We start from the raw sequence: 18,954 nt of genomic DNA on the forward strand, positions 1-18,954 counted from the left end.
GAATTTTATTTATTGTGGCTTTATAATATTTTTAAACATCTAGTGCAACAAATTCCACCCTACTTCTCTCTGCTTTTTAAAAGTCTCAGTTTGTTTTAATGTTCTTAGCCTTTAATTTTCTCATTCCAAGTAAACTTTAGGATCACCTTGTCAATTAAAAAGCACAGTTGTTTAATTTGAATTATATTCAACCTATAAAATAATTTTAGAATGATTGCTATCTTTCCAATATTTTTTTCCCATTTCGTGAACTTGATACAACTTTTATCTATTTCAGTTATCTTTTACAGTAAAGTTTTGACATTTTCCTATTATAAGCCTGTGATCTTTCTTTTTAAGGATAGCCCTGAGCATTTCTATGTATATAATTTTTAGTTACTGTTGTGAATGCTATATTTCTCCTTTTATTTTCTAACCAGTTATTGGTACCTAGGAAATTTATTCTTGTTTATTTATTTTGAATATGGCCGCCCTACAAAATTTGGTGAATTATAACTTGTTTTTGTTAAATAAGATAATTTTACAGTCAGTCCTATGTACATCTGTCTAAGCTAAATCAGAATAAATAAAAATTAAGCTTTGAAGTCCTGCTGGGAGTATTTTTACCCTAGAGTAGAAATAAACCTTCTACTTTGAAAAACCTTTTACATTAGTCACTCTATTTTACTAAGTGATACTCTAATGCCATGTCTTAGGAGTCTAAAATGTTGTCTGTGTATCCTTATTACTTCTTATAGTAATAACCTTTCTTGAGCTTAACTACCAGTCTCTACTCCTGAAGGAGTTTTGTCTTGTCATTATAAACACTGTGCAGGTTATCTTCAGGCGAGTTCTTTTCTTCCTTTAGTTCTTACTTCTAGACAAGTAATATCATTTTTTCATCAGTCTCCAATACCTTCTTTGCTGTAGCCCTGATGGGTTATTGTGCCCAGAGATCGTATCCAGAAGCCTCTTATAAATTTTTAATAAATCTTTAGACTTTCTGGGTCCTAAATTTAGTGCTTCATTTAATACCATCATTGCTGCAGGGCAAATGTTTGATTTGGAGGTACTGAGGGCAACTTTGCTACTGGCTAAGGCACACTTGAGACCCCTCTGTTGTTCCCACACATATTAGTCCACCCTGCCTGGTCACTATCTTTTGAAATCCCATCTCTTCTACAAATTCACCTTTTGTGGGACTCATATTTTATGTAAGGTTTTACAAGAAAAAGACCAAGCATTTTTCCAGTCCAAAGGGAAAAAAAAATTTGTTCATGTTCAGTGAACTCTTCCTGATTTATATGTCATTATAAGAGTGCAATCCCAGGGACATGATAGGCTGAATTATAAATACTTTCACAGTCCTTATCTAGGTACAGTGTTTTCTTTTTACGATTTTTTTTTAGCCAGTGTCTGAAAATTTTTTGATTCACTCATAGACTAACTAGCTCCCTTGACACAGTGGAAAATTACAACTATTTAAGAGGTAGTTGTAGCATACATGTAGCGTACATGTAGCATGTACAAACACACATATACACACAAAAAACATACCTCACACTGAATCTAGGCTTTCAGTACTTAAAGAATTCAAGTTATATTTGAAATAACACTTAAGATTGGAAGTCACATGTTTTGTATCAGACCATCCAGATAATTACTCAGTTCTCTACATTGCTAATTTTAGGAAATTCCATAGTTAAAAGGTATTACATTAATAATTATATTTTTGTGTGAAGGGTCTTAAGAAGTGTTAAGCATACAGTTGGTTCCTTTTATTTTGCATATGTGGAACTTAAACAAATGTTCAAAATAATTTTTCTTATGTTTATTATACATATCCTATCTGTCTCATCTATGACAAGAAATTTCTTTTTGGAATGGTTGTTATAATATGCAAATTGTGAATATTCTGGATGTAGTTAGCTGGAATTGTGAAAGAATAATTTCCTTGAGCATTAATTAATGTAAGACTGAAAGGTACATCGTTTTTAGTTTCCAGACATATTTTTTAGACTCACCTATTATATTTGGTATTAATTAATTGGATTTAAAATAAAATTTAAATTTTATAACATGTTAGAGTTCTAAAATCATCCTAAAAACTCTATTTTAAAAAGTAATATTTTGTTTATAACTCAGAATTATGTGAAGATTGGAACTTACTGTAGCGGATTGAAATAATGTTTAGAGTAGTTTATATACCCTGTTCTGCTGTTAAGATATGAAAGGACCGTTAAAGTGTTGTTAACAGACACTAAACCCCCAAAGTGCTGCAATGGAGAATCATATTTTTACAGTGCATAAATTTAATAAATTATTGCTAAAACCATAAGCAGCATGAAAGAAAAGTCCTCAGATTCATTAGTTAGCGTTCTGCTTGCACTTTATGGTCATGACTAATCATTTGTTTATTTTGAGAGAAATGATTTTTTATTAAAGTTGTTAAGGCCCATTTCAAAGAGAGAATGTTATTTAACATTATAATTGAATATTCCCTGCCTAGTTTCACATCAGGTTTCTGGACCAAAGTTAATACTTTCCTTTCTAGGCACTTGGAATGGTGAACTAACATTTTATTAAAAATAATCAATGGCTAACTTTCACACAAGGAGTGTAAATAAACTTGTGATTTGTCATATTGATACTATCAATCCTGGTATGGTTTTAATCACGTTTGCTCTTAACTTTGATTTAGATATAGTATTAATCTGTAATTTTGCCTTATTTCCTGAAACAGTTCTAAATTGTTTCATTAAAATAACCACTAGGTATTGTTGTGTACTCCTTGTCCTAAGTCATGACCAGATTTCTCTTCTGTGCTTGATTCAGGCTTTCAGAACCAGTTCACATCAAAATGGCAAGCTTGCCCACATCTGTGAGGCTCCAAACTTTGTTTTGATTGTTCCCATTTGCGGGGAAATTTCCTTACATATGGAAATGCAAGAAACATAATTGGGGGACCCTCAAAATTTACTGATCTAATATGTAATACAGACATTTTTGAAATGTTCTTTTCTCAATTTTCTGTGTTTCTGTAAGATGCTTGAAATTTGCTCTAAAAGTTACCAGAAATATTTTGAAGCAGAACCAGATACCTGGATTTGTTTTTAAACTGACCTGTTTAATCAGAAAAATTAAATCTCTACATTAGGAAAAAAATGCTCATCGGTATTCCTTTGGTTTTAATGACTGGTGTACGTCTTTGAAAGTGACAATGTGCTTAACTATATTTATGATACATAAGTTCTGAAATAATTAAAAGAAAATCCACACCAATCTGCATTTTTCAAGAGCTAGATTCCTGACTAGTGAATGAAGTTGATGTGTCTTAGATGAATGGAATGGGCAATTGCTTCCTGACCTTTTGGGGGTACTAATTTAAAATCAACAGATTCATAAGGGGAAGTACTTATTGTATATTTTCAGTCTAAACCTTGAATAGGTCACAATGCCATGGTAGGAATTTGTCAGGTAATGATTTATTCAAATGTATTTTTATGTTTTTGCAGTGCCTAAAGTACATTAGGCCCAAATCTGTTGTCTACTTTTGATCCCTATCAGGAACTCCCAGTCCAGATTAAAGAACCCATGTTTTAATTTGAAAAGGCAAGAGTATTGCCTAAATGCAAAGAAAGTGCTTCCTTCTCTCTAGTTTTAGAGGAGGCTCTGGCCTTACAATTTTGAAGGAAGCATTGGCTTTGTAAGCTCAATTTCCTCCTGTTTTTCTTTGGTATAGTATCTCCCCCATGTCTATAGATCACAGTATAACACACTCACGCTACACTAGTTAACAGTTTCAGCCGATCCTCTGAAAAGTTGTGATTCATGCTGAGTAGAGCTGGTTAAATTCTGTGGAAGACTTTTGCTTCCACTGCTTAGGTTGGATCAGGGACTCACCAGGCTACAGTCATGTGAAACTCTCTCTTCCCTTGGGTCTTCACATGGACCCTAGTGATTATCCAAACGCAGCTGTTACTCCTCCATCTCTATATGACTCTTTCTTGCAGCTTTCTATTGACTTGAAAAATGTTTAAATGATATGTATCTACACCTTTATTTAATAACCTTTCCAAGAATTCTGACACCAATATTGAAGGTGATTTGACATAAACTCTTTTGCCCAGAAATCAGTAGACATTGATATAGAGATAAATAGATATATTTAACTCAAAGGTGTTCTTCAGGTTGTCTATTCCTTTTAAAAGGAAGAATCATTAGCACCTACAAATTATCTAACAGACACCAGGCCAGCTGTAAACTTGGCTATGGTCTTTATTTTAATAACATGATCTAACCGTAGCATCACACACAGTGGTCAACATGGTCTAGATTCAGGACTGTTTTTTCCTAGGCTTTCTGTACCTCTAAACATCCCGTGAGTCCTTTAACCGTATTCACTTGGTAGGTTTAAAAGATTGCCAACCCATTGAATTTCACCCTGTGCTGAAAACTTGCCTTGGTTCATCTTCTTTTCTTCAAGTAGCTAAAATAAGGAATGTGTTTACATACCTATCACCAGCAGACTGCTTTCTCTGAAAACCTAGCAGGGAGGCTTCTCTAAGGTGTATGTAGTATCTTGTCAATGAAAATTAAATAAGCATATCAATTTAGCTGTATGACAAGCCCCACTTATGGGATGCATATTATAAAATAATAATCACAATAAAAACACAAATGAATAATACCTTCCCCATGTTTGTCATTTTATAGTTTTCACTGTCCTTAGGCTTATTCATTTGCCCATAGTCGTAAGACACAAGGCCATATTTAGAATCTAGATCTTACAATTAGTAATCCTGTACCCATTTATTAAAAATCGTGATAATAATAATCTTAAGAATAAAAACAACCAAAATAAACCACAGCAGCTAACGGCTAGCTCTTTGTGAATCTTCAAATCTGAGTCAAAAAAGGAATTTTCACTCATCAGAAATAAGCTACAAAACATTTATTCATTTATTTTGAGTCTTTCTAGCTGGTCATTACTTAGTTCTTTAATTCTTTTTCTTAAACATCTCAATGTCACTGGTTGGTTAGTTTGAGAAAACTGCCATGGACAGGTTTTTAGCTGCCATAAAATAATGGTAATATAGTATAAAAGTAGAAGAGAATTAACATGAAATTTTTGTTTTCTTTCTCATAGTAATCGAAAAGCTGTATATTTTAAATGCTTTTCTGTTATAAGAGAAATGAGTTGATTATTATTATCACAAATAGAAGTAGTTATATGGAGTATTTTGTTTTAAAATAGAATACCTGCTCTACATTTTTTGATGGGAGATTAACAAATTAATATTCATTACTTCAATTTAAAATAAAATTATTAGATGAATAAACTCCTAAAGGAATATTAGCTCAAGATTCACTTTCAGATTATTTTAATTATACTGAAAAAGCTCACTAATTCTATTCTATTCTATTATAATGAAACTCAGTGTATGCACTAAATAAATAAAACTAAATATTTTCTGAGAAATGTGATGACAGGCTGCCTGATACTGTGTTGAATTGATATATTTTTTCCAAGTTCTTTTGCGTAGTTGAGTTTATTTCTTGAATAAGGAAGTCTTAGATTAAAGAATGTGAAAGCAAATTATTCCCCATCTATCCTCATGCTTAAATAATATGTTACATGCAAAAATATCCTAAAAATAATTAGTTTGTCATAAATAAGAAATTTATTTTTATTTCTACTAATTTTTGAATTTTTTTCTACTAAATTATTGCAAAGACTGTCAATCTTCTAACAGTAGTATTAGTGTTAATTTTTCTAACCATGCATGATTCATTTGACCCCACAGTAGTTGCAGCTTGCTTGCCTTGTTTTTTCCCTGAAATTTTTTTTAAAAAGTGTATAAAAACACAACGGACATCTGCTCTACATAGAAGACAGCAGGATAATTTAAGTCCTAATAAATTGTTAACATTTTATTAGTTCACACATGGATTTTGGAGATATATACATATATGACCTCTCTGAACTTTCTATGTTGAATGTGCACTGTTGTTAAACTACTTGTTTTTTCCCTGCCTGCTCTTTGAAGAAGTCAATTAGGAATAATGGGAAACAAGGGGTAGGCAAAACATTGCAGTGCAGTGTTATTTCCATCTGTCTGGGAATATTTCAGCCAAAAGTTTATTTTGGGAAAAAAAAAAGCCATAACGCACTGTCACACACAAAAAACCACAAATACTTTGGCTGCAAATTATTCTGCAGTGTTGTTGCTGTGTTGTTGCCTGTGTCTGTTCTCCTGTGTAAAGCTGCCCCCCACCCCCCATGCATGTGTTTGAAGATTCTCGTCTGTGTGCTTGCTCATGAATTAGCTCATCCTCCTCCCGGTTCAGGTTTATTTAATCAAAAGAACAAGAATTTATGGGTATGACTGTTAGCTGGAAAGCCCTTCTGCTTTTTCAAGGCTTTGTTTCATTCTACATCTTCTGCTGAAATTTCTCAGTGGGATGAAGTGTTCAATGATCAGTCAGCCAGTCTCTTATATGTTACCTAGCTTTACATATACCCTTGATGGTTCCTGGAGAAATAATTTAACATTGTTTTTTCTCAGTTTCTCTGTATTGGAAAAGGAAGCTGTTGGTATGAGTCATTTACTGTGAGGAGTTGAATTGTCTTAGTTCTGTTTGCCAAAACACCAGAAATAAACACATCACTGTCTCTACCTCCACCAAGCCCCCATTTCTTGTGGGGAAAAAAAAGCAAAAAGCAGCATCATTTAATGAAATAAAATATTAACAGTAGAAGAAACTAGCCTTAAAAACCAAGATAGTTCTAAGGTAGCTGAAATTTGTGATTTTTCTATTTTGCCTTTTAACTGACAGTATACCCATAATTCTTGATAGTTGTTATTTTTTTCTCCAAAGTTAATTTCTGGGCCATTGGTGACTGCACTATCTATTGTTGTTCTAAATTGTTATCTTAACTACATTCTTTAAAAATATAATGTTGAAGGCTCATAATATTGAAGATGACTCCAGGATGAACCCAGAATTTGCAGACCGAATAAAACAGCTTGATAAAGAGGCATCTTATTACCGTGATGAGTGTGGCAAGGCCCAAGCAGAAGTCGACCGGTTGCTGGAGATCCTCAAGGAGGTGGAGAATGAAAAGAATGACAAGGACAAGAAAATTGCAGAACTTGAGAGGTAAACTTTGCATTCATGTTGTGAATTGTCAACAGTGAATGAACATTGATTGCTTAGTTGCCCATCTCAGGTTGCAGTAAATTTGGAATGCACATTCATATTTCACGGAGGAAACAAGTTATGCATGAGGAATATGGCCTGTAGGGATGATGTTGTGTTTCTGTGGGATACTCGGAAGTCAGTTGGCTTATCTTTTGAGGGCTTATGTACTTCTTCAGTGTTTGAGAAAATAATGGGCAACTTCCTTGAGTGATATCCATGATCTAGCATTTGTGCCAGCAAAGTGTGTAAGAGACTGAAGCTTTGACTACCTGAAAAGAAAACCACTTAAAAAGTCTTTGTATTAGTTTGATGGTAATCTGATTTTTGTTCAGTGTGACCCATTTTAGAAATTATGTCAAGTTTTTTTTTTTTTCTGATAGGCAAATTAAAATCCTTAAGGGCTTCATTTTAATTTTAAAGTGTGGAAATATTCTGCCAGCCTACTGGTTCTTAAAAATACTGTTAATTTTAGATGTATCTACATGGTTATTTTGGAATGATATTTTAGGACCAAAATTTTTCTTAAAAAGATAGTGTGAAATCACAGTGAAGTTATCATATTTTTCTTTTTTCTTTTCTTTTTTTTTTTTTTTTTTTGCGGTACGTGGGCCTCTCAATGTTGTGCCCTCTCCCGTTGCGGAGCACAGGCTCCAGACGCGCAGGCTCAGTGGCCATGGCTCACGGGCCCAGCCGCTCCGCGGCATGTGAGATCTTCCCGGACCGGGGCACGAACCCACATCCCCTGCATCGGCAGGCGGACTCTCAACCACTGCGCCACCAGGGAAGCCCCATGTTTTTCTTATTGCTGAGAAAATTGAGACCCTGAAGGGTTGAACGACCTTCTGAAAATTAGTCCTGTGGTCAGAAAGAGACAAAACTGTAGTGTAGGTTTCTTGACTCCTAGTCCACTTCGCTGAGAAGAAGGGAGCCATAGCGAGGATGCCCTAGATAATATTACTAATAGTAATTATGATTCAAAATAGATTATATATATTTTATGCTCACAGTATAACAGGTACTCTGCTAAGCACTTGACCTGCAAGTACTGTATACCATTTTAATTCTACCCACAACACAGAAAGTCTCATTATCATCATTTTATGGGTGAGAAAACTATGACTTATACAGATTAAGTAACTTCCTCAAGATTGCAGAGTTTATAAGAATCAAAGTTAGGATTTGAACCCAGGTCTGACAGATGAGTGACTGAGAGCAATCCCATCCAACAATGGGCCAGAAAGAAGAAGCTAGTCCAGTAGCACTCAACAGTCTCGTAGCTGGCAGAGAGGCATCGCTGCTGGGCCACAGGAGATCTGCCTCATCTTTATTGGCTTTCATGAGAGAAAGCTCATTTAGAAGGCATTTTTTTGCACTAAACCAGCCCTTCAGAACAGTAATTGAAAGTCAGGATCAGCAACTATAAATATTTGCATAAAATAGCATAATTGTCTAGTTGGACAAACAGGTCTTAGCTGAACGCTATTGCCATTAAATCATCAAGAATATTCACGTTTTTATTTCCGCAATATGGAATGCATTAAAACAACAGTGATTTTACAGGCATTTATCTTTATGTACTTTCTGCACATTTTCTTTATCTCTGCCTTTGCCTCCCCTTAAAGCTGATGCCTCCCAGGCACTGTAATTCATAAAACGTGTGGTGGGACTTAACTCTGTCCCAGTTCTCTGCCGGCCTGTGTCTTGCGTCCAGCAGCAGAGCATAGTCTGGGAAATGTCTGAGCCCCAGTCCCAGCCCAGATCCAGAAAGGGGTGGGAGTGGAGATCAAGAGGCGAAGTTTCTTGGGAACAGGAGAGCTCAGCCTTGGCCTGTCTTTCTGAAGCATTATCTGCTGGGCTACATGTGTATTCTGACCAAAGCATCTTCCTCAAGTTGTCAGGCAGCCCTTTTCAAATTGGGCAGTATCTCCATTTGCTGGCTTAAACTACAAAATTCATACCTCATAATGTTGGGAACTAAAGATTTCTTAGCAATGTGACATATAGCTCCATTTTGGAATCATGGAGGAGTGTTTGCAATTAAGTTTGTGATTTTGAAAACCAAAAAATTGAACTCGTAATAAATTTGTGGTCTCTGGTCTGTACTGTGACCTACCAGAGTCAGTAGACCCTTTTTTAAAAGCAGCTAATGTTCTAAGATATTCCAGAACTTCCGTCACGTGCGAGAAAAGGTATGGGGTTAGGGATAACTCAAACGACACTGACACATGCCTACTTCTCTCTCAGGGGGCAGTTTGTGTTTGCTTTCTATTCCGTTAATATTCCCATTTTTTATTTTCTCCACAATATATACATTCTAAATAGCACATGCCTAGCACTTGCATGGATGCATTTACCTCTTAAATTCTTCGTGAATGATGTTTCTCATCAGCCATTAAAGATTCTGCTTTTCAAAGTGCATGTTGCTCCAGTGTGGTCCCTATGTGCAGTTCTGCCTATAAACCCTTGCACTTGATGCTGATGGCTCAGCAGGGAGCTTCTGCCTTGGACTGCAGGCTGCTCTGGGGGAATTTGACACAATGTGGTCAGGGGACCTTCAGCAAGCCCCTGAGAGCTGGTCCAAATCAGGCTGAAGTCATTATGAGATCACCAATGCTAGATACCTTGTATGTGCACAATCAAGTAGCTAGAGGCAACATTAGAGGCAATGAAATATGTAGTCTTTCTATGTCAGTGCTCATCAAGGTCTCTGAGTTTTATTTAGAGTTTCAAGCTTAATCCTTTAGTGCCTTAGGGGAAGGAGAGAGGTTAACAGAGTCTGTCAAACAAGGCTTGCTGCCACTGGATTTCTGGCATCTCACCCATGGGAAGGAATCAGTCAGATGACCTTTCATGTAAATTATCTTAAATATATTAGGGGCTTTGTCACCGTTTGTCTGGAGGTCAGGGAATGCCCAAATTGAGCCCTCAATCAGATCCCTCCCCACTGTGAAGAAGAGAGTGGGTCCCTCAGGGGGGTTTACTCCTAAAACATAAATCAGAATAGAAAACAGGGTAGCAGTGTGCCCTGGGATAATCCGGGCAGTGCTGGAGCTCAAGGCTGAGAGGCATCCCTGACCCTATGTGGTGGGGAGCGAGGTGTCAAACTCCATCAGGTGGATGCTGTGACAGTTCACATCTTTGGCTTTGAATGAAATACTTTGGATAAAAAAGCAAGTGTATGTGTCAGAATCTCTCCAGTTCTACCAAAGTACCTACAGACAAGACTGAATGAATCGAAATGAAGTGTTCTCTACAGCACTAAACTGGGGTCTGAAGGAGGTGTGTTCACCATTTGGGCTCATGTCTAATACTGGAGATTGCAAGCAGAACCAGAGGAAATGAGGAGCGCCTGAAGAACCTTTGTGAGATGTGTCCAAAAAGACCTGGGCACGCAGTTGTCACTCACCGTGTGGCTGACAGAGTCTTGGTGCTCCAGCTGGGTGTCAGGCCTGAGCCTCTAAGGTAGGAGAGCTGAGTTCAGGACATTGGTCCACCAGAGACCTCCCGGTGCCAGGTAATATCAAACGGCAAAAGCTCCTCAGAGATCTCCATCTCAAAGCTAACATCCAGCTCCACTCAATGACCAGCAAGCTACAGTGCTCGATACCCTATGCCAAACAACTAGCAAGACAGGAACACAACCCCACCCATTAGCGGAGAGGCTGCCTAAAATCATAATAAGTTCACAGACACCCCAAAACACACCACTGGATGCGGCCCTGCCCACCAGAAAGACAAGATCCAGCCTCACCCACCAGAGCACAGGCACCAGTCCCCTCCACCAGGAAGCCTATGCAGCCCACTGAACCAACCTTACCCACTGGGGCCAGACACCAAAAACAACGGGAAATATGAATCTGCAGCCTGTAGAAAGGAGACCCCAAACACAGTAAGTTAAGCAAAATGAGAAGACAGAGAAATACACAGCAGATACAGGCGCAAGGTAAAAACCCACCAGACCAAACAAAGGAAGAGGAAACAGGCAGTCTACCTGAAAAAGAATTCAGAGTAATGATAGTAAAGATGATCCAAAATCTTGGAAATAGAATGGAGAAAATACAAGAAATGTTTAACAAGGACCTAGAAGAACTAAGGAGCAAAAAAACAATGATGAACAACACAATAAATGAAATGAAAAATTCTCTAGAAGGAATCAGTAGCAGAATAACTGAGGTAGAAGAACGGATAAGTGACCTGGAAGATAAAATAGTGGAAATAACTACTGCAGAGCACAATAAAGAAAAAAGAATGAAAAGAATTGAGGACAGCCTCAAAGACTTCTGGGACAACATTAAATGCACCAACATTCGAATTATAGGGGTCCCAGATGAAGAAGAGAAAAAGAGAGGGACTGAGAAAATACTTGGAGAGATTATAGTTGAAACCTTCCCTAATATGGGAAAGGAAATAGTCAATCAAGTTCAGGAAGTGCATAGAGTCCCAAACAGGATAAATCCAAGGAAAAACACACCAAGACACACATTAATCAAACTAACAAAAATTAAATACAAAAAAAATATTAAAAGCAGCAAGGGAAAAGCAACAAATAACATACAAGGGAATCCCCATAAGGTTAACAGCTGATCTTTCAGCAGAAACTCCGCAAGCCAGAAGGGAGTGGCAGGACATATTTAAAGTGATGAAAGAGAAAAACCTACAGCCAAGATACTCTATCCAGCAAGGATCTCATTCAGATTCGATGGAGAAATTAAAACCTTTACAGACAAACAAAAGCTAAGAGAATACAGCACCACCAAACCAGCTTTAGAAGAAATCCTAAAGGCACTTCTCTAGGCAGGAAACACAAGAGAAGGAAAAGATCTACAATAACAAACCCAAAACAATTAAGAAAATGGTAATAGGAACTCTCACATATCGATAACTACCTTAAATGTAAATGGATTAAATGCTCCAACCAAAAGATATAGACTGGCTGAATGGATAAAAAAACAAGACCTGTATATATGCTGTCTACAAGAGACCCACTTCAGACCTAGGGACACAGAGAGACGGAAAGTGAGGGGATGGAAAAAGATATTCCATGCAAATGGCAATCAAAAGAAAGCTGGAGTAGCAATTCTCATATCAGACAAAACAGACTCTAAAATAAAGACTATTACAAGAGACAAAGAAGGACACTACATAATGATCAAGGGATCAATCCAAGAAGAAGATATAATAAGTGTAAATATTTATGCATCCAACATAGGAGCACCTCAAAACTTAATGCAAATGCTAACAGCCATAAAAGGGGAAATCGACAGTAACACAATCATAGTAGCTTACTTTAACACCGCACTTTCACCAATGGACAGATCATCCAAAATGAAAGTAAATAAGGAAACACAAGCTTTAAATGATACGTTAAACAAGATGGACTTAATTGATATTTATAGGACATTCCCTCCAAAAACAACAGAATACACTTTCTTCTCAAGGGCTCATGGAACATTCTCCAGGATAGATCATATCTTGGGTCACAAATCAAGCCTTGGTAAGTTTAAGAAAATTGAAATCGTATCAAGTATCTTTTCCGACCACAACGCTCTGAGACTAGATATCAATTACAGGAAAAAAAATGTCAAATATACCAACACATGGAGGCTAAACAGTATGCTCCTAAATAACCAAGAGATCACTGAAGAAATCAAAGAGGAAATCAAAAAATATCTAGAAACAAAAGACAAAACATGATGGCCCCAAACCTATGGGATACAGCAAAAGCAGTGCTAAGTTTATAGCAATACAATCCTACCTCAAGAAACATCTCACATAAACAACCTAACCTAATACCCAAAGCAGTTAGAGAAAGAAGAACAAAAAACCCCCAAAGTTAGCAGAAGGAAAGAAATCGTAAAGATCAGATCAGGAATAAATGAAAAAGAAATGAAGGCAACAATAGCAAAGATAAAAAACTAAAAGCTGGTTCTTTGAGAAGATAAACAAAATTGATAAAGTATTAGCTAGACTCATCAAGAAAAAAAGGGAGAAGACTCACATAAATAGAATTAGAAATGAAAAAGGAGAAGTAACAACTGACACTGCAGAAATACAAAAGATCATGAGAGATTACTACAAGCAGCTCTATGCCAATAAAATGGATAACCTGGAAGAAATGGACAAATTCTTAGAAAAGCACAACCTTCCGAGACTGAACCAGGAATAAATAGAAAATATCAACAGACAAGTCACAAGCACTGAAATTGGGACTGTGATTAAAAATCTTCCAACAAACAAAAGCCCAGGACCAGATGGCTTCACAGGCGAATTCTGTCAAACATTTAGAGAAGAGCTAACACCTATCCTTCTCAATCGCTTCCAAAATATAGCAGAGGGAGGAACACTCCTAAACTCATTCTACGAGGCCACCATCACCCTGATACCAAAACCAGACAAAGATGTCACAAAGAAAGGAAACTACAGGCCAATATCACTGATGAACATGGATGCAAAAATCCTCAACAAAATACTAGCAAACAGAATCCAACAACACATTGAAAGGATCATACACCATGATCAAGTGGGGTTTATCCCAGGAATGCAAGGATTCTTCAATATATGTAAATCAATCAGTGTGATACACCACATTAACAAACTGAAGGAGAAAAACCATATGATCATCTCAATAGATGCAGAAAAAGCTTTCGACAAAATTCAACACCCATTTATGATAAAAACTCTCCAGAAAGTAGGCATAGAAGGAACTTACCTCAACATAATGAAGGCCATATGTGACAAACCCAAAGCCAACATCGTTCTCCATGGTGAAAAACTGAAACCATTTCCTCTAAGATCAGGAACAAGACAAGGTTACCCACTCTCACCACTATTATTCAACATAGTTTTGGAAGTTTTAGCCACAGCAATCAGAGAAGAAAAAGAAATAAAAGGAATCCCAATCGGAAAAGAAGAAGCAAAGCTGTCACTGTTTGCAGATGATATGATACTATACATAGAGAATCCTAAAGATGCTACCAGAAAACTATTAGAGCTAATCAGTGAATCTGGTAGAGGAGGATACAAAATTAATGCACAGAAATCTCTTGCATTCCTATACACTAATGATGAAAAATCTGAAAGAAATTAAGGAAACACTCCCATTTACCATCGCAACAAAAGGAATAAAATACCTAGGAATAAACCTACCTAAGGAGGCGAAAGACCTGTATGCAGAAAACTATAAGACACTGATGAAAGAAATTAAAGATGATACAAACAGATGGAGAGATATACCATGTTCTTGGATTGGAAGAATCAACATTGTGAAAATGACTGTACTATCCAAAGCAATCTACAGATTCAATGCAATCCCTATCAAACTACCGGTGGCATTTTCCACAGAAATAGAACAAAAAATTTCACATGGTGTATGGAAACACAAAAGACCCTGAATACCCAAAGCAATCTTGAGAAAGAAAAATAGAGCTGGAGGAATCAGGCTCCCCGACTTCAGACTATACTACAAAGTAATCAAGACAGTGTGGTACTGGCACAAAAACAGGAATATAGATCAATGGGAAAGGATAGGAAGCCCAGAGATAAACCCATACACCTATGGTCACCTTATTTTTGATAAAGGAGGCTAGAATATACAATGGAGAAAAGACAGCCTCTTCAATACGTGGTGCTGGGAAGACTGGACAGCTACATGTAAAAGAATGAAATGAGAACACTCCCTAACACCATGCACAGAAATAAACTCAAAATGGATTAAGGACCTAAATGTAAGAACAGACCCTATAAAACTCATAGAGTGAAACATAGGCAGAACACTCTATGACATAAATCACAGCAAAATCCTTTTTGACCCACCTCCTAGAAAAATGGAAGTAAAAACAAAAATAAACAAATGGGACCTAATGAAACTTAAAAGCTTTTGCAAAGCAAAGGAAGCTGCAAACAAGACGAAAAGGCAACCCTCAGAATGGGAGAAAGTATTTGCAAACGAATCAATAGACAAAGGATTAATCTCCAAAATATATAAACAGCTCATGCAATTCAATGTTAAAAAACAAACAAACAACCCAATCCAAAAATGGGCAGAAGACTGAAATAGGCATTTCTCCGAAGAAGATATACAGATTGCCAACAAACACATGAAAGGATGCTCAACATCACTAATTATTAGAGAAATGCAAATCAGAACTACAATGAGGTATCACCTCACACAAGTTAGAATGGGCATCATAAGAAAATCTACAAACAACAAATGCTACAGAGGGTGTGGAGGAAAGGAAACCCTCTTGCACTGTTGGTAGGAATGTAAATTGATACAGCCACAATGGAGAACAGTGTGGAGGTTCCTTAAAAAACAAAAAATAGAACTACCATATGATGCAGCCATCCCACTACTGGGCATATATCCTGAGAAAACCATAATTCAAAAAGAGTCATGTACCAAAATATTCATTGCAGCTCTATTTACAATAGCCAGGACATGGAAGCCGTGAAAGTGTCCATCAACAGACGAATGGAAAAAGAAGATATGGCACGTATATACAATGGAATATTAGCCATAAAAAGGTACAAAACTGAGTTATTTGTGGTGAGGTGGATGGACCTAGAGACTGTCATACAGAGTGAAGTAAGTCAGAAGGAGAAAAACAAACACTGTATGCTAGCACATATATATGGAATCTAAAAAAATCAAAAAACAAAAAAATGGTTCCGAAGAACGTAGGGGCTGGACAGGAATAAAAACGCAGAAGTAGAAAATGGACTCGATGACATGGGGAGTGCGAAAGGGAAGCTGGGACGAACTGAGAGAGTGGCATGGACATATATACACTACCAAATGTAAAATAGATAGCAAGTGGGAAGCAGCCACATAGCATAGGGAGATCAGCTCAGTGCTTTGTGACCACCTAGAGCGGTGGGATAAGGAGGGTGGGAGGGAGACGCAAGAGAGAGGAGATATGGGATTTATGTATACATATAGGTGATTCACTTTGTTATACAGCAGAAACTGACACACCACTATAAAGCAATTATACTCCAATAAAGATGTTAAAAAAAAAAAGAAAGGAAAACAAGGTAGCATTTAAATATCTGGATCGGGACTCATGCTACCAGACAATTGGACAATGAGAAATCATTTTAGATGCCTAAAAGCACCTTATCTAAGGTTGAGAAATAGACTATTATTTTTCCCTCTGAATTTGCTCAATAACGTGCTGACATAATTTCTTTGCTGCTTTTCAGAACTGTTTTCAGAAAATGTAAACTTAAGCTTTCATTTTTAAAAAATTATAATATGATCTAGAAATCTGATGGTACATGGAGGAAACTTGATACCAGTTCTGTTTGTTTTGATATAAACTCTTGTTGCTAAGTAATTCCCATTTATGTTTGTAAATGTATTTGAAGGAATTTCTTTAAGACAAGTGACAGATGGTTTTATACCATCCCTAGCAGCTTTTTGGGGAAGTTCATGGATATAGATGCCTTTGAGTTGGCAAGAGAAACTAGGGACCCTTGGAAAAGGCAGCTAAACCTTAAATGTTTCCTTGCTGTTTCAGTTTAGGATTCCCTAAAGTTTGACCATGGACCTCAGTTTGGCTTACCTCTGCTCCAGACAGATTTCAAACAGCAGCAGCATCACTAGAGTCCCCACAAAGGCCATGGCCTGACTTAACTCTTATTTTTGATCAGTCGTGCATTCGTTATCACGAACTACTCTGCAGGGGAATTTCAGACACGAGGGATTATTGGATCAGTGCTTTCACCAAGTGTTTAATCTTGAATTTTCTACTTGATTTGTATCATTATAGTTGATACAAATCATTTCTACTTGATTTGTATCATTCATCTGAAATGTTTTTGTTTAAGCTTTCTTCTGAGGATTTGTTGTGCTTTTTCTTTCTTTGTGAAATGCTTAAAACTACTTCTTAATAGTATGGAATGGTGGGTTCCCACTGAGCAGATGGCTGATACAGTATGTGTTAATCCACTGGTTTTTTGCAAAGGGCATTTTATAGGTTAACAAAATGAATGTCCACTATGATTTCTGTGGTAGCCTGAAGAGGAGATGACTTTTAATTTTTGCTTCACATTAGAGACTTTATTCTTTTGACAAATTAGAAAGACATGCTACATATTTTTCTACAAATTAGTTATCAAGTGTTTGGATATTTTCAGTGATGAAGTTTGATCCTCATTTTCACAACCAAAAAAAATTACTCTCAGCTTTGGAAGTTAATCTGTCTTTTCTTGGGGGGCTGATAGGCAGATGGCACCTCACCTGAAGCTGTCCTCCTAGTCTTTGATCATTGCTAGGTACAGTGCTCTGTGAGCATGTAAAATGGAAATCTTTGAACAGAAAGCTAAATTGCTCAGATCCTTTTGGTTTTTAGGGATGAAGAAAAAATATCTCATAGGATATAATCTTCCAACTTACTGGTTCTAATAAAATCTTTCTGACATAAGTGCTTACCACCAGTTCTAATACCTTAGTAATTTTCATTTCAGTTTATTAAATAATAAAATTTTACATGCACACAGATAGGAGCTTTCTCTATAAATATTCCTCCAGAAAAGAGCAAATTGTGCCATTGTGTTGCTGGAACACACCTCTGTTTCACATCAGTGCTTGTAATTATGTGCATGAGAGCAGATACTGGTTTCTTATATGTAATAATTAATATAACAGCTTAGAGTGTATGCCCAGGCTTTTGGGGGGTAATATCAGATAGAAGTTGCTTTATTGTCCTTCATTTGGTTATAAAACCTGCTAATATAACATCTGTTGGCTGTATGTTTAAAACTAATGCATTTACTTCCTTTTATTCTCTTTTGCTATCCCTTTTCCTTTCTGCTTATCCTCCAAATTGCTGCTTTCACCCTTGCTCCAATCAGCTTGACTCTCAGGTCAGTACTTTCAGTTTTTCTTCTAACCGCCCTTCCCTCCTAAGCTCAATTTATTGCTTGCACTTGTGTAACAAATACATTTCTGAAATGGTTTTCCTCTGGCCACCACATTTTTTTTTTCCGTTTCATCCCATGCCTAGGGAAGGTTTATTTTATGAGAAGCCTGTATAGGTGGGAAAAGGAACAGAAGAAGATGAAAATAAATCATTGTTGGATTATTTGATACATTCTCTTCCTGGATTATAAAATCAGTAAGAGAAATCATTGTGAAAACTCCCGAGTGCATTTCTCCTGAGCAGCTCAGAAAATTAGCTGCATGATGATAAAACATGGAGCAGTGGAAAAAACAAAATTGCAGGATGCTAAATTTAACCTAGGAGAACAAAAGATTTGCTCGTGACACAGCAACTTAAAAGCTAAATTTAATAGTGCAAATCGTTTAGACTTTTCGCTTAATAAATCACTGTGTTTTGAAAGATTTATAATACTTTTTTTTAAAGTCACTTTTGAAAATTATCAGTGTGTTAGTAACATATTGTACACACATGTTATTTCCTGTCATTGTTTTGGTTTTAACCTTTTTAACTTCATTTTTATTAGCCATAAGACATACTTTAATTACCTAGGGCGTAGCATATGGAACAAAATGTAAAACTAGATTCATCGTTGACTGTGTGCACCCCAGTATTAAGAAGCGAAATGGACATTTTGTTTGAAAATGCATCCCAGGTTTGATTCCTCTAAGGCAGGGGGCCCAAGTCAATAATTGGTTCTCCTTTAAGTCAAGCTAGACTTCTCTTTCCAATAACAACATAATAATATCTAGTGATTTCTTTATAATTCAGTCAGTGAGTTTACTACAAGATGCTCATTGTGTGATCTGGGCTTACCCAGACTTCAAAA

At 36.6% G+C, this 18,954-nt stretch overlaps 1 protein-coding gene across 1 annotated transcript in view; it reads left to right on the top strand.

Moving 5' to 3' along the window:
* Positions 1-18,954, top strand: part of ERC2 (ELKS/RAB6-interacting/CAST family member 2) — a 736,860-nt gene that overhangs the window by 419,983 nt on the left and 297,923 nt on the right. Inside the window, exons 11-12 of the mRNA XM_065885901.1 lie at positions 6,950-7,143; positions 18,040-18,051. Of these exons, the coding sequence (XP_065741973.1) occupies positions 6,950-7,143; positions 18,040-18,051 (206 nt within the window). The remainder of the gene's footprint in view (positions 1-6,949; positions 7,144-18,039; positions 18,052-18,954) is intronic.

Source organism: Phocoena phocoena, chromosome 10 (genome assembly GCF_963924675.1).
Source record: "Phocoena phocoena chromosome 10, mPhoPho1.1, whole genome shotgun sequence".
Classification (NCBI taxonomy): Eukaryota; Metazoa; Chordata; class Mammalia; order Artiodactyla; family Phocoenidae; genus Phocoena; species Phocoena phocoena.